Source organism: Rhineura floridana, chromosome 3 (assembly GCF_030035675.1).
Source record: "Rhineura floridana isolate rRhiFlo1 chromosome 3, rRhiFlo1.hap2, whole genome shotgun sequence".
Classification (NCBI taxonomy): Eukaryota; Metazoa; Chordata; class Lepidosauria; order Squamata; family Rhineuridae; genus Rhineura; species Rhineura floridana.
The window spans coordinates 196,042,939-196,056,591 of NC_084482.1; the positions used below are offsets into that span (position 1 = coordinate 196,042,939).

Consider the following 13,653-nt stretch of genomic DNA (forward strand, 5'->3'; position numbering starts at 1 on the left):
AAATCTAAAAGTTGAAAGAATGTAAATACATGAGAACATTTTTAAGACCCTCATCCCTCTATTTAAAAATATTACTGTTCACCCAAGCATTAATGGTCAAAAGATACTATTTCTGGCAACCTTGAAAGTATTTGTGAGGATGTGTGATTTTTTAAAGTTTTTACAGGTGTTTTCAATGTTCTGATTTTTTTTAAATTGTGTTTTGCTATTTTGTTTTCTGCCTTGGGTTGCTTTGGGAGGAAAGGTAGGATAGAAATTTAATAAAAATAATATTTCCTATACTAGCTGGCTATATAATACATGATGGAATATGATTATGGTTGCTAACTTAAATGGCTTTTTAAAAAGATTCAGCAAATATATAAATTTAAGTATTGCCAATGCTAATTCAATGGAACCTCCACAAACAGAGACAGTATATCTGAATACCAAATACTTGGGACAATCAACAAGGGACAGCTATTACTTTAACATCCAGCTGCTAGCTTGGATTGTTTGCCCCTAAATCAGCCCTTGAAAGTACAAACAGCTGCAACACTGAGTTCTATATGCTGTGTATGCTGTAGTTGTTATGTGCCTTCAAGATGATTATGATTTATGGTGACCCTATGAATCAGTGACCTCCAATAGCATCCGTCATGAACCACCCTGTTCAGATCTTATAAGTTCAGGTCTGTGGCTTCCTTTATGGAATCAATCCATCTCTTGTTTGGCCTTTCTTTTTTTCTACTGTTTTTCCCAGCATTATTGTCTTTTCTAGTGAATCATGTCTTCTCATTAGGTGTCCATAGTATAACTTCAGTTTCATCATTTTGGCTTCTAGTGATAGTTCTAGTTTAATTTGTTCTAACACCCAATTATTTGTCTTTTTTGCAGTCCATGGTATGCGCAAAGCTCTCCTCAAACACCACATTTCAAATGAGTTGATTTTTCTCTTATCCGCTTTTTTCACTGTCCAACTTTCACATCCATACATAGAGATCAGGAATGCCATGGTCTGAATGATCCTCCCTTTAGTGTTCAATTATACATCTTTGCATTTGAGGATCTTTTCTAGGTATCTCATAGCTGCCCTCCCCAGTCCTAGCCTTCTGATTTCTTGACTATGGTCTCCATTTTGGTTAAGGACTGTGGCAAGGTAGACAAGTTCAATATCCTTATTGCCAGCTTCAAAGTTACATAACTCTTCTGTTGTCATTACTTTAGTCTTCTTGACATTCAGCTGTAGTCCTGCTTTTGTGCTTTCCTCTTTAACTTTCATCAGCATTTGTTTCAAATCATTACTGGTTTCTGCTAGTAGTATGGTATTGTCTGCATATCTTAAATTATTGATATTTCTGTTGGCAGCGTTTATTAGAGGTGTATGCCCTTTGTGTGTGCGAGTGAGAGAGTGCTTGTCATAAGGTTCCCAAGGAAGAGACTCGAAACAATTAATCCTTTACTGGCTTAACCCTATACAGAAGCAATACACACATAGAGACAACACATCTCCTATGTTAGCTTCGTTCACCCCCCACACTCACGCATTCTTTTACAACAGGTTTTATAGCTTTGCTAGCTGCTTATCTGTGAGCTAATGACATACAGCTGTGGTTACTTTCTGTTAGCTCCTCTTGGTTTAACCCGTTCATAGTCGCATCTTCTACAGAAAAAACAATATGCTACCGTTAGGTCCAACAACCCCCTCCTTTTTTCTTTTGAAGACAGTGCCTTCCTCTTATATACTCAGTTACATTCATTCAAACACGTTGTTATATATATACATTACACAGACCAAGCATGTTTACAAGTTAGTTGTATGCTTCTTCGCATAGTGGCTTCGTCAATATATCTGCAATCATGTCTTTTGTATTCAGGTAGATCAGTGTTATGAAGCCCTGTTGAACGCATTCTCTAACGTGATGATACCTTACACTGATATGTTTGGTTTGTTTATGATTTGCTTCTGACACTGCTAATTTGATGCATGTTTGGTTGTCTTCATACACTCTAATAGGTTTACTGAACTCTACATGAACTTCCTCCATTAGTTGCTCGAACCATCGCAGCTCATTGCACGCTATCGACAGGCGTATGTATTCTGCCTCTGAGCTGGATACGGCCACGACTGGTTGCTTTCTGCTACACTAGTCTATTACCAATCCGTTTAGGAAGATGGTAATACCAGAGGTTGACTGACGACTGCCCTGGTCGCCTGCATGGTCTGCATCAACAAAACATTCCAGGTTGCCCTCCCCTTTCACAGATAGGGCTAGTCCCTTGTCAGCTGTGCCCTTGAAGTATTGCAGTACCCTTTTGATACCTTGCCAGTCATGTTCTGTGGGTTTTTCCACCTTTTCACTTAATATGCTTATAGCATTTGAGATGTCAGGACGTGTTACTTTTACTAAATATTGCAGCTTGCCGAGAATGTGTTTATACATGTCTGGGTTACCACATGACGTTTCCTCTGTGGTTTGTTGGAAGGATACGGTCATGGGCGTTTTCACTGGCTTACAGTCGTTCATCCCACAGATGACTAATAACTGCGTAATTAGTTCCTTCTGATGCAATATGAAGTTGCCATCACTACCACGTATGACATCTGTTCCTAGATAATGTTGCACAGGACCTGAACATTTGGTATCCACATACCGATGTAAGTTAGCTTGAAAAGAGACCTCCTCCTCCGCATCATTATGGATATATAGGATATCATCCACATACACCAAACAGTACGTACACATGTCCCCTTTTTGTTTCACGTATACACAAGAATCAGCTATACATCGTTCAAATCCCATGGCCCTCAAAACCTCATCTAATTTTGTGTTCCAGCATCTTGCGCTTTGACGGAGGCCATACAGGGATTTGTGCAATCTGCATACCTGCCCTGGTAGTGTTGTAATCCCTGGAGGCTGTTCCATATATATTTCTTCCTGCAAGATTCCATGCAGGAACGCAGTCTTAATATCATAATGGTACAGCTTCATCCCCTTCATAGCAGCTACTTTCAGAAGGAGTCTGATAGACTCGTGTTTAATAACTGGGGTGAACATGGTGTCGTAATCAGTACCATACTGCTGTAGGTTTATCCTGTATGTGTAGCAGTTGTGCATCATCCACTGCTAATATTAGGTATGAACGTGCTCTTTCCTCCAAACGTTTCCATGGAGCTGGTGGTGGGTTCGCCGGTGGGTCGTTTTCAATCACCTGCCATAAATCCTCTTTGGTCAGGAATGCCTGCATCCGTAAACGCCAGCTGGAATAGTTGAGGTCGGTAAGTCGTTCTAACAGCATGCCTGCTGATAAGGAGACTGCCATTCCCATAGACATGTCCTCCTTGTTCAATATTTATTGTGGCGTGTCCTTCCTCTCTTCGGTGGCTTTCTTCCCCAAAGATTCTTCCTTTCTTGCTCATGCCACACCGGGCACCGCTGGGCCCATAACCCTTGTTGGGAGCATTTATTAGAGGCGTATGCCCTTTGTGTGTGCGAGTGAGAGAGTACTTGTCATAAGGCTCCCAAGGAAGAGACACTCAAAACAATTAATCCTTTACTGGCTTAACCCTATACAGAAGCAATAGAGACAACACATCTCCTATGTTAGCTTCGTTCACCCCCCACACTCACGCATTCTTTTACAACAGGTTTTATAGCTTTGCTAGCTGCTTATCTCTGAGCTAATGACATACAGCTGTGGTTACTTTCTGTTAGCTCCTCTTGGTTTAACCCGTTCATAGTCGCATCTTCTACAGAAAAAACAATATGCTACCGTTAGGTCCAACAATTTCTCCCTCCAATTTTCACATCTCCTTCATCTTGGTCCAATTCTGCTTTCCATATGATGTGTTCTGCATATAGATTAAACAAATAGGGTGATAAAATACGCCCGTCTCATACCCTTTCCGATGGAGAACCAATTGGTTTCTCCATATTCTGTCCTTACAGTAGCCTCTTGTCCAGTGTATAGGTTGCGCATCAGGACAATCAGATGCTGTGGCACCCCCATTTCTTTTAAAGCATTCCATAGTTTTTCATGATCTACACAATCAAAGGTTTTGCTGTAATCTATAAAGCACAGGGTGGTTTCCTTCTGAAATTCCTTGCTGTTCCATTATCCAACATATGTTTGCAATAGGATCTCTGGTGCCTCTTCCCTTTCTAAATCCAGTTTGTATGCTGTATATACTGATTCTAAAAAATAAGCCCCAGTTACTTCAGTGGGATGTAAACTTAAGCATGCATAGCACTGTGTAGAAAAGAGGATTTAATCAGGTGGAACTTTTCACACAGCTGTAGCTACCTTCTAAAACATAACGTATCTGTTTGGGAAGCTATGCTACTTACTCTAGAAAGGCACTCTGCATGCACAGAGTTTATTGTTGCTTCACATAAGTAAAGCTCAAATGCCAAAACTTAAAACTTGCTCTTGAAAACAGGTTCAAGAAGCTCTGGTCTAAAAATTTACAAGGCCTGAGCTGGCAGATCACACGTGTTCAAAATAACTTGCTTCTTCAATCACCATTACCACTGTGGTGAAGTGGTTGGGCTAGGCCTGGGGAGACGCAGGTTCAGATCCCTGCTCAGCTGGTGACAGTCACCCAGTGGCTTAGGCTACCTCACACTCAAACTCAGGGGTGGAGGGAAGAAAATGCTGTGAAATCCTTAGAGAAAATATGGAAGACAAACATAATCAACCAGGCTCATCTTCCAAGAGGCTGAGAACCTGACCTTGGAATTTCAACCCCTGAAGTCTCTTTGATTGAAAAACTGGGGGGCTGAAAGGGAAGCCGTAACTTCTCAGTTGTAGCGGTAGGAAAGGAACGCATGTGCATAAGAATGTTGGTTTATTATTACATAAGAGCACAATAACGGAAAGGGTAGGGATACACAACACACCTGCGTTTCCGAAACAAGCACCACTTGGCATTTGAAGGCGCGCATGCACAGGCAAGCGAGAACGACGTGTGCGTAGGTTGTAAATTCGTGATGACGTTGCAGGCTTTGCAGTAGACAGCTGTAGGCGGGGTCCTTCCGCAATGGGAGAGTAGCACGTGGGGGAGAAACAGCAACCGGCTGGAGGCTCAGGTAAGAGAGGTGCCCGCCCCCTCCAGTACTTTCAACCCGGGAGTCCTGGCTTAGCTCCCCATCCCCCCAAACACCCCTTTCTCCTTTTCCAGAGAGAGACCTCTTACTTCTTAGTCAGTTCCTCGTTTCGCCCCCCTCTCTAGCGTCCCAGACAACCCAGGAGTTTGGGCTCCTGTTCCCAAGTTTGTTGCAGTTCTTGATTCTTTCTGAAGAACTCAGAATTATTTTTGGATTTTGGACCCTTCCACCCCCAGTCTATGCCCAGTGCAAGTCTTGTTCCTTCTTCAGAAACCGCGTTACCGACTTCTGACAAGACTCGGTCGCTAATACCCTGCAATCCTTATTCTAGGTATTCCAACACCTTTCCCCCGACCCCGCATTAACCGACTGTGTCCGGACAATCCCCGGCATCTCCAGGCAGGGCTGGGAATGTCCCTTGTCTGAACCCTGGAGAGCCGCTGCAGTCAGAGCAGATAATTCTGAGCTAAATGGACCGAGATTTTGGCTCAGTGTAAGGCTGCTTCCTGTTCCATTCTAGGGAACTCCAGAGCTCTGGATCGTGCCTGATTTTAATCTTATTTATTTATTATTTGATTTATATTCCTCTCTTCCTCCAAGGAGCTCAAGGTGGTGTACAAACATAGTCCTCCTCCCAATACTTCTTATATGCCACCATGGGCTCCTACTGGGAGGAAGGATGGGATGCAAATCTAATAAATAAATAAATAAAATATTTGAAGCCATAAGAAGTGTGTATGGGGAAAGGGAGGGGAAATCCTGTAGTAGGTGACAAGATATTGTAATAGTTAAAGGAAAACTGGAGACATTTTCATGCTTCAAATAATCCATCACATTTTCGCCAACTACCATTGGAATCTATTCCCCCCACCCCCAGTGCCTGAGGGAGCTCTGAGATAGGCAGATCTGGGAGCCAGGCCTCCTGAGTTCTCTGGGTGGGGAGTAGTAATACCAATAGTAATTTACAACAGGTGCGGAATTGCTGAAGGCAGGATTCCTTTAAACTAGAAAGAGGTTTGAATGCTTGGGGTAACAATTCAGAGACAGGATTCCTGCTCTCCTCCCATGTTAAAAAGCCTTTCCTCCATATGGTAGCACCCAGAGAAGGGAATTCAAAAAACCTACATGAGGGACTTTTACATGTAGTTTGTGGAGAGATCTATTGGAGGTGAGGGTGGGCAATCCTTGGGAAACAGACAGCTTTTGTTCTATCTATGGCATTTATATTTTGCCCCAAGTGAGAAACTGATGCATAACTGCTTTATATTGCATCAGCTAAGGTGGGTATGGGCAGACTTCCTGCTTGCAGTACTGACTAGGAGTTGTATTCAAGCTAAGTCCTACTCAGAGTAGACCCATTGAAATTAATGACTCTAAGATAGTCATATCCATTAACTTGAATAGGTCTACTTTGCATAGGACTAGCCTTGAATACTGCTTTTTTTTACTAGAATCCTGAGATTCACCAACTAGAGCCTGGTGCAAAAGAATTCTGAGTTCAGGGATTTGTTTTGAAGTACCATAACTGAGCTGAACTTTCAGTCCCCACCCACGTTCACTCACCCCACCCCTCTTCATCCCAGCCGTCTAATTCAGGGAGGGGGACTCATTTTGTCCTTAAAAAATTATTAAACAATGAGGAGTCTGAAACATTTGCTGATCTACCTAAAATCAACCAGAGATCTACCAGTAGACTACTTTATACTCAGCCCTGATCTAAGTGACACACACAGTCCCAAATGTATCTGGAGCTGAATGCTGTCAGGCGCATCCTAAAAGGCAGGGGATTCCTTAGCCCCTATGACACTGTTCTCTTAGGTGGCAAGTGAATTCTTTGGGAAAGCAAAGAGTCCTGTGGGCTGTGGCATCTGAAAAAAAATCTGGTTTGTTGTGGCATAAGAGCCTGTATCTTGTAAAACGGCACTTGCCTGGTGTCTTGTCATGAACAGAATAGCTCTTAGGCAATCAAGCTATTGCAAACTACCCACCCACCTGTCTTTTCCCTTGAAATATATTAGATTTTGCCCCAGAATGTCTTCTATAGAGGATACTCCAAAGATTCCACAGCTCCCTTTCTGCCACTAGCCTCATCACTGGTGGGGTTGGGAAGGCTGTGAATGGCCTCCGATTCTGATCTTAACAAGTAGGCAGTACACATGGGGAAAGGCAGTCCTTTAGATGCCTAGATTGCTTTTATTATTATTATTATTATTATCATTGTTATTTGTATCTAGCCCTTTATCAAGGGCAATCCCAGTGTGGACGGATCCCAAGTGGTATAGGGCTTTGGTAAGGGTGGGGATTGGAATCTGTGGCCCTTCAGATGTTGCTGGACTTCAGCTCCAATCATCTGTAACTATTGTCCATGCCGGCTAGGGCTGATGAGAATTGGAGTCTGACAGCATCTGGAAGTTCTCCAGCTCGATTCCTATATTGTGTGTAACAGACTATCTGATAGGATGGTATCTGCAGGATGCCTTCTGCTGCAGAATGCAGTGATCAGTTGGGTATGTGGGTGATCTGTGTCTTAAGCTCATTAGATCTAGTCTTACTCTCTGGGACTGCACAGAACAAGACTCTGCTGTCTTCTACACAACAGTCCTTTAGGCCTTTTAAGAATGCTATCGTATCCTCCCTCTAACTCTTTTATTGTCCTTTGTTTTCAGGTCACCATGCCCACTCTCTACCTTTCCCCGCATCCTGACAACTTCCAGAATCTCCGTGTTCTGATTGCAGCCCGCTATGGCCGGCAGGAGCCCAAGGTGGTTGGGCTACCTCCCGACACAGAGTTGGGGAATCCTTCCTTCTCCCTGCCCAAACTCCCAGCTCTGGAGACCCAGACGGGCACCTGTCTCTCTGGGCCAGCGGCTGTTTCTTATCTGCTGTGCCCAGATGCCATGAGAGGGCAAAGCCCTGAAGCCGGTGCCCTGGTGCAGCAGTGGATCAGTTATGCCGACTTGGAAATTGCTCCTGCAGCCTGCACAGCAGCTTTCTCCATGCTTGGGATCTGTGAGCAAAGTAAACAGGTGAGAGGCAGGCGCTGTGGGCCAGGCCAGGGCAGTGCACTGTAGCTGGCATGTAGCATAGTGGTTACTAGGGTGAGCTGTGAGCCAGGAAGTCACCAGCCTGGGGTGGAGGGGGTGGAGGGGGTGGAGGGGGGAAAGAGAAGGTAATCTCAAGAGGCACACTGTAGCAATTTTTTTAAAATGAGTAGCAGAATACAAGTATTTTTATGAATAAATAAAAATAATTTACTCATCATTGTTTCCCTTTTCCATCATTCACAAGATCCAAAGATCATCACACTAACATGTTAACAAGTCCCTAAATACTCTTTTTTTAAAAAGGGTTTATTTGATTTTAATTTTTTCCTTGCACACACCGAGTAATAATCAAGGACATTTAGCAATGACAAGGGAGAAGGGGCACATGGGGGGGAGGTCCAGCTAGTGTGCCTAATCATGCCACAGTAGAGAGGGAATGAGATTTCTCATTTCATGCAGCCTTATGCAAAAAGATCCATGTAAGAAGTCCCAATGGCAGAATTTTCTCATAAGCAACCAACACAGATAGGCCTCTTCTGCTCGTTGTGCTGTTGGAGGCAGAGAGCCTGGTCTTTCAAAAATGGAAGTGTTTTGCCACCATCAGAGCTCGTAAGAGCCAAATATGTTTGTCTGGCCCAACTCATTTCAAAGAAAACCTTTCTTTGAGGGTACTGTCAGTCGCAGCACTCAGTAGTCTCTAAAGATTCTTTTGCAAATGATTATTTAAAATAACGCTGGGCACCTTGAGACGTCCTCTCCTTGTTTTCTCTCTCAGATCTCATTTTACCCACAAACTTCCTAGATAGGCTAAGCCTAGCAAGTTACCATTTTCAGCTCAGTGGTGAACCCAAGTTGCTCCCTCTGTTAGCGAACTTGGATATTGAGTGCCAGCAGGACTGTAGCTGAAACGGCCCTGTGAACAAGGGGGAAGAACCAGTTTGGTTGGATACAATTTTTATCAAGAAATTGATGAAAAACAAACGTAGCCGACAGGGACATAAAAAGCATGCTCAGTAACCTCAGAATGTTGATTGTCAGTTAGAATAGACTACCAGGGTGCCAGGTCTGGGGAAGAAGATAGAGTATCCTGGAGGTGGGCATGGCTCACTGGCTCGCTAGGACTCCAAATAGGAGCAGTTGCAAGTCCCACTTGAAGGATAATACTGACTTATACAGGTTACGTTATTACAGTAATGTGCATTAAACACTTTGAATGCTTGAACAATGTTGTATAAATGCTTCCTTGATATTCTCAAGAACAGCCATCGAGTGGGTTAAGGCTGCAATCCTGTGTACGCAATTCCTTGAGAGTAAGTCCCACTGAATTCATTGGAGCTTATGCCTGAGTAGACACGTGTAGGATTGCATTGTTAAGCCAGACTGCACTGTGGAAGGGCCTTTTGCAGGCGTTCTGTCTTTGAGTCGCAAGTCTGTAAAACACAGACTTGGAGGTTTTGATTTAGAATTCATTTCTTTGCGTTTTTGGGGAAGGGGCATGGTGAGCTATGGAAGGAGGATGTGGGTTAGTATAGTGGTTAGAATTCTGGATTTAGACCAAGGGATCCAGATTCAAATCTCTGCTTAGCCATGAAACTCAGTGGGAAACTTATACCATCTCTCAGCCTGACTGCTCTGCCCAGTGTTGTTCTGAGTATAATAAGGCTGAGGAGAATGTATATGTGCTGCCCTAAGCTCCAAGGGTGGGATATAAATAGAATTTAAAATGCAATATTTAGCCCTTTGCTCCAGAGGGGGCTGTGTTCTATATGTGGCATGCGAGTCCTGTTGCCTACTTGCTTCTCCTGCCCAGGTGACAGATCGTGCTGTGGCAGAGCTCCAGAGTCTCCTTGCGGTGCTGGACAGTCACTTGAAGATGTGGACATACCTGGTGGGGGAGGCTGTGACACTGGCCGATGTGACAGTTGCTTGTTCTCTGCTGTTGCCATATAAATATGTGAGTTTCCCTGCAATGCATCCTCTGTCAATTCCCTGCTTCATCCTGACATCAGTAGGAATTTTCTGTAGTAATTTCTAATCTGCTCTCGCTAGGGCAGAAGCAGCGAACCAGAGACCTCCAGACGTGCTCCCTCCACTGTCAGAGGCAGTATGCCTCTTGAACACTAGTTGCTGGGAATCGCAGATTGGGGGAGAGTGGCTGTTGTGCTCAGATTCTGCTTGCGGCTTCCCAGTAGGCAAGTGGCTGGCCACTGTGAGAACAGGATGCTGGACTAGATGAGCTTTTTGCCTGATCCAGCAGGGCTGTTCGTATGGTCTTACATTGCTGGACTACAACACCCATCATGCTGGCTAGGGCTGATGGGAGTTGGGAGTCCATCATCTAAAAGGCCAGAAGTTCCCTGTTGTTTGAGAGAAGAGTAAATGGGCTGCAACTGATCTGAACATAATTAGAGCCCTGCTGGACCAGACCAGTGGCCTGTGTAGTCCAGCATCCTGTTCCCACAGTGGCGAGCCACTTGCCCATGGGAAGCCCACAAGCAGGACCTGAGTGTAATAGCAGTCTCCTTATTTGCAATTCTTAGCAACTGGTATGCAGAAGCATACTGTGGAGGCAGGGTGTAGCCATCACGGCTAGCACCTATTGATAGCCTTCCATGTGTCTTCATCCTCTTTTAAAGCCATCCACGTTGGTGGCCATCATCTGGGAGCGAGCTGGACAGCTTAACCATGCGCTGTGTGCACGGGTGTTGGGTGCTGACCTGCCGTTATCATACACTGAGTGGCCCAGCTGGCTCTGAGTAGACTCCAGCAAAGGATGCAATTACTATTATTATTTATTATTTACAGTCTGCCCTTTGTAAAAACCACAGGGTGATTTATGATGCAGCATGCCTCCTTGCGTTCTACTCTGCATTCTCCTAGAGCTCTCTCTTGCCCTGCTCCCTACTGTAACTGTCCCTGTTAACCTACCAAGAATGATGATGTTTGGTTTCATAGTAACATAGGAAGGTGCTTTCCCGTTGGCCTACCTGGCAGTGGCTCTCCAGGGTTTCAGGTAGGGATCTCTCCCAGCCCTACCCAGAGATGCTGAGGACTGAACCCAGGATCTACTGCACACGCACAGTGCTCTACCTCTGAGCCACGGCCCTTAATGTTGAATGTGTGTTTCCAAGTGTGGGCCAGTTTCTGGCTGTTTTAAAGGCATATTTGAATAGGTTATACTAGAAATCAGGAGGGATCAAATGGCAGCGATCACAACAGTAGCTGACCTTTGCTTTTCTGTATTTTAAATGGTTTTTACCATACTGTTTATTGTAAACTGCTTTGTTGTTTCCAAAATGAAATAGTGATCTTCCCATCTCTACGGTTTACAGTGGTATCTGCCATCTAGCTTTATTCTCCTGATCCATAATTATTGTTTTTTCCTTTTCCCTTCCTTCCCATCCTTATGTCTCCTCTAGGTCCTAGACCCAGCTCTTCGTACGTCTTACACCAACGTCACCCGTTGGTTCCTGACCTGCATCAACCAGCCAGAATTTCAAGCTGTTCTGGGTCCGGTGAAGCTCTGTGAGCAGGCACCTGATATGGGCACCCCAAAATCAAATCTCAGAGGTAAGGTGCTGCTACCATTGTCCTTGCCCCCAAATCCTCATTAATTTGTTGAGGACAAAGAGACTTCAGTGCAGAATAGAGTTACAATGTTGCATCTATTGATTGCATGGAGAAGAGAATGTTGAACTGGACAAGCATTTGGTCTGATGCAACAGGGCTGTTATGTTCTTATCAGCCTCAGCCTGAATAGGTGGACCACAGAGCTAAACTTCCTTTGCTGATTTAATGAAACATGTGCTTGTGTGTTTCATATAGACAAAGTGCAGGGAACCTTTGGCCTTCTAGATGTTGCTGAATTACAACTCCCATCAGCCCCAGCCAGCATGTCCAGTGGCCAGGGATGATGTGAGTTGTAGTTCAGCAACATCTGGAAGGGCAGAGGTTCCCCACACCTGATATAGACACAGACTTTGAGGATGGGGGGAAAGTTGGGTCTAGTGCAGGAGTGGGGAACCTGCAGGTTTCCAGGTAATTAATGGACTACAGTTCTCATCATTCTTGGCCATTGGCTGTGCTGGCTGGGGCTGATGGGAGTTGGAGTCCAACAACATCTGTAGGACTGCAGGTTCCCCTATTCTTAGTGGGCAGAGCACATCTCTTCCCTGTACGTCCTTGGAAATCCCTGCCTGATGGTGATTAAACGAGGTTTGTTCACAAGGGTGCTTGGGTTCATTGGTTTGTGTCCCTTTCCTTCAGAATTGACTGCGGACCCTGAGACACAGTTGTCAGAGCAGAGGGAGGTAATGGAGCCTCCCAAAAGTGCATCCCAACTAAAGAAAGAGGCCAAAAAGAAAGAAAAACTGGAGAAGTTTCAGCAGAAGAAGGAAAAGGGCCAGCAGCAACAACAGGGGGAGGTAAAAATTATAGAGTGAGAGCAGATGTAAATATTCCCAAAAAGAAGAAAGTAGGCTGTACCATTTCAGTGTGCGTATGAAAGAGGCATTTTTCAGTGCTCTCTGTTGCAGAAAAAGCTCCCTGCATCTGGAAGGCTAGCATGTTGGGGACAATGATTGTAGTCTCACCAGTAGAAACCTTCAAGCTTTCCATATTCAGGGAATGATGGTGATAGCCAGACCATTCATTCATTTATTCATTTGTGTGCCACTTTCCCACAAGATTTGACCCCAAGTGGCTTGCGACATATCAGATGAACAATTCAAACATGTAAGATGAACAACTGCATGTTACGTTAGCCAATGAGGTTTGGCTTACTTTCTGTTCATGTTCCACAGAGGCAAAGCAAGTGTGTTCCTTGACTAGCTGCTGTCCAGCAGGTTTTATAGGGGAGAAGTGGTAGTCTGGCTGCGTTTTGTAGCTGCTCTTCCCGTCCAACTCATAATGTTGATGTCTTTAAAAATATATTTAAAAAGCAATTCCAGCACAGACTCTGACTGGTATAAAGTCTCTACTTAAAAGGCTTGTTGAAAGAGGCACTTCAGTAGGCACTGGAAAGGCAACAGAGATGGGGCCTGTCTGATATTTAAGGTGAGGGAATTCCAAGGTTGGAATTCAGGAGGACCATGAAGAAAGGAGAAGGGTCATACTGTTTGCAGCCCATTATCACCTCCCTGATTCTTTGCAGAAGAAGCCAAAAGCAGAGAAGAAGGATCTAGGAGTCATAACCTACGACATCCCAACCCGGCCAGGAGAGAAAAAAGGTATTGTAAGCATGAGCAGTCGAGTGAGAAGAAGGAGGCGGCTGGGCAGGACTGGAGTTCTCTGCCCCACACTGTGCTCGGGCATCCTGTGTACTAACTGTGAAAGTTATCTGAGTGTGGGTGCTAATGCAGCCAAACCAGCAGTATCCAAACACAAAAGGAAGTAATAGCAGGTTCAGAGTATTGCAGGAGGGGAGGAACTAGGAGCAGGGAAGAGAGTAGGAATGGACTAGAATGGAGTATCTGGGGAAAGGGTATGGCCAGCTGGCTAGCTGGAACCTTTAACATGAGGAT

General features: G+C 44.5%; 1 protein-coding gene across 2 annotated transcripts in view; it reads left to right on the forward strand.

Moving 5' to 3' along the window:
* The first annotated feature begins 4,753 nt into the window (after positions 1 to 4,753).
* VARS1 (valyl-tRNA synthetase 1) overlaps positions 4,754 to 13,653 on the forward strand; it is a 47,047-nt gene continuing 38,147 nt past the window's right edge. The window contains exons 1-6 of one of the 2 annotated variants that reach the window (XM_061619265.1): positions 4,754 to 5,069; positions 7,754 to 8,113; positions 9,942 to 10,085; positions 11,551 to 11,701; positions 12,398 to 12,555; positions 13,284 to 13,359. In XM_061619265.1, the coding sequence (XP_061475249.1) occupies positions 7,760 to 8,113; positions 9,942 to 10,085; positions 11,551 to 11,701; positions 12,398 to 12,555; positions 13,284 to 13,359 (883 nt within the window). In that variant the 5' untranslated portion in view covers positions 4,754 to 5,069; positions 7,754 to 7,759. Of the gene's footprint in view, positions 5,070 to 5,122; positions 5,419 to 7,753; positions 8,114 to 9,941; positions 10,086 to 11,550; positions 11,702 to 12,397; positions 12,556 to 13,283; positions 13,360 to 13,653 lie in introns of those variants that run through there. The other variant, XM_061619266.1, reaches the window with a different exon arrangement.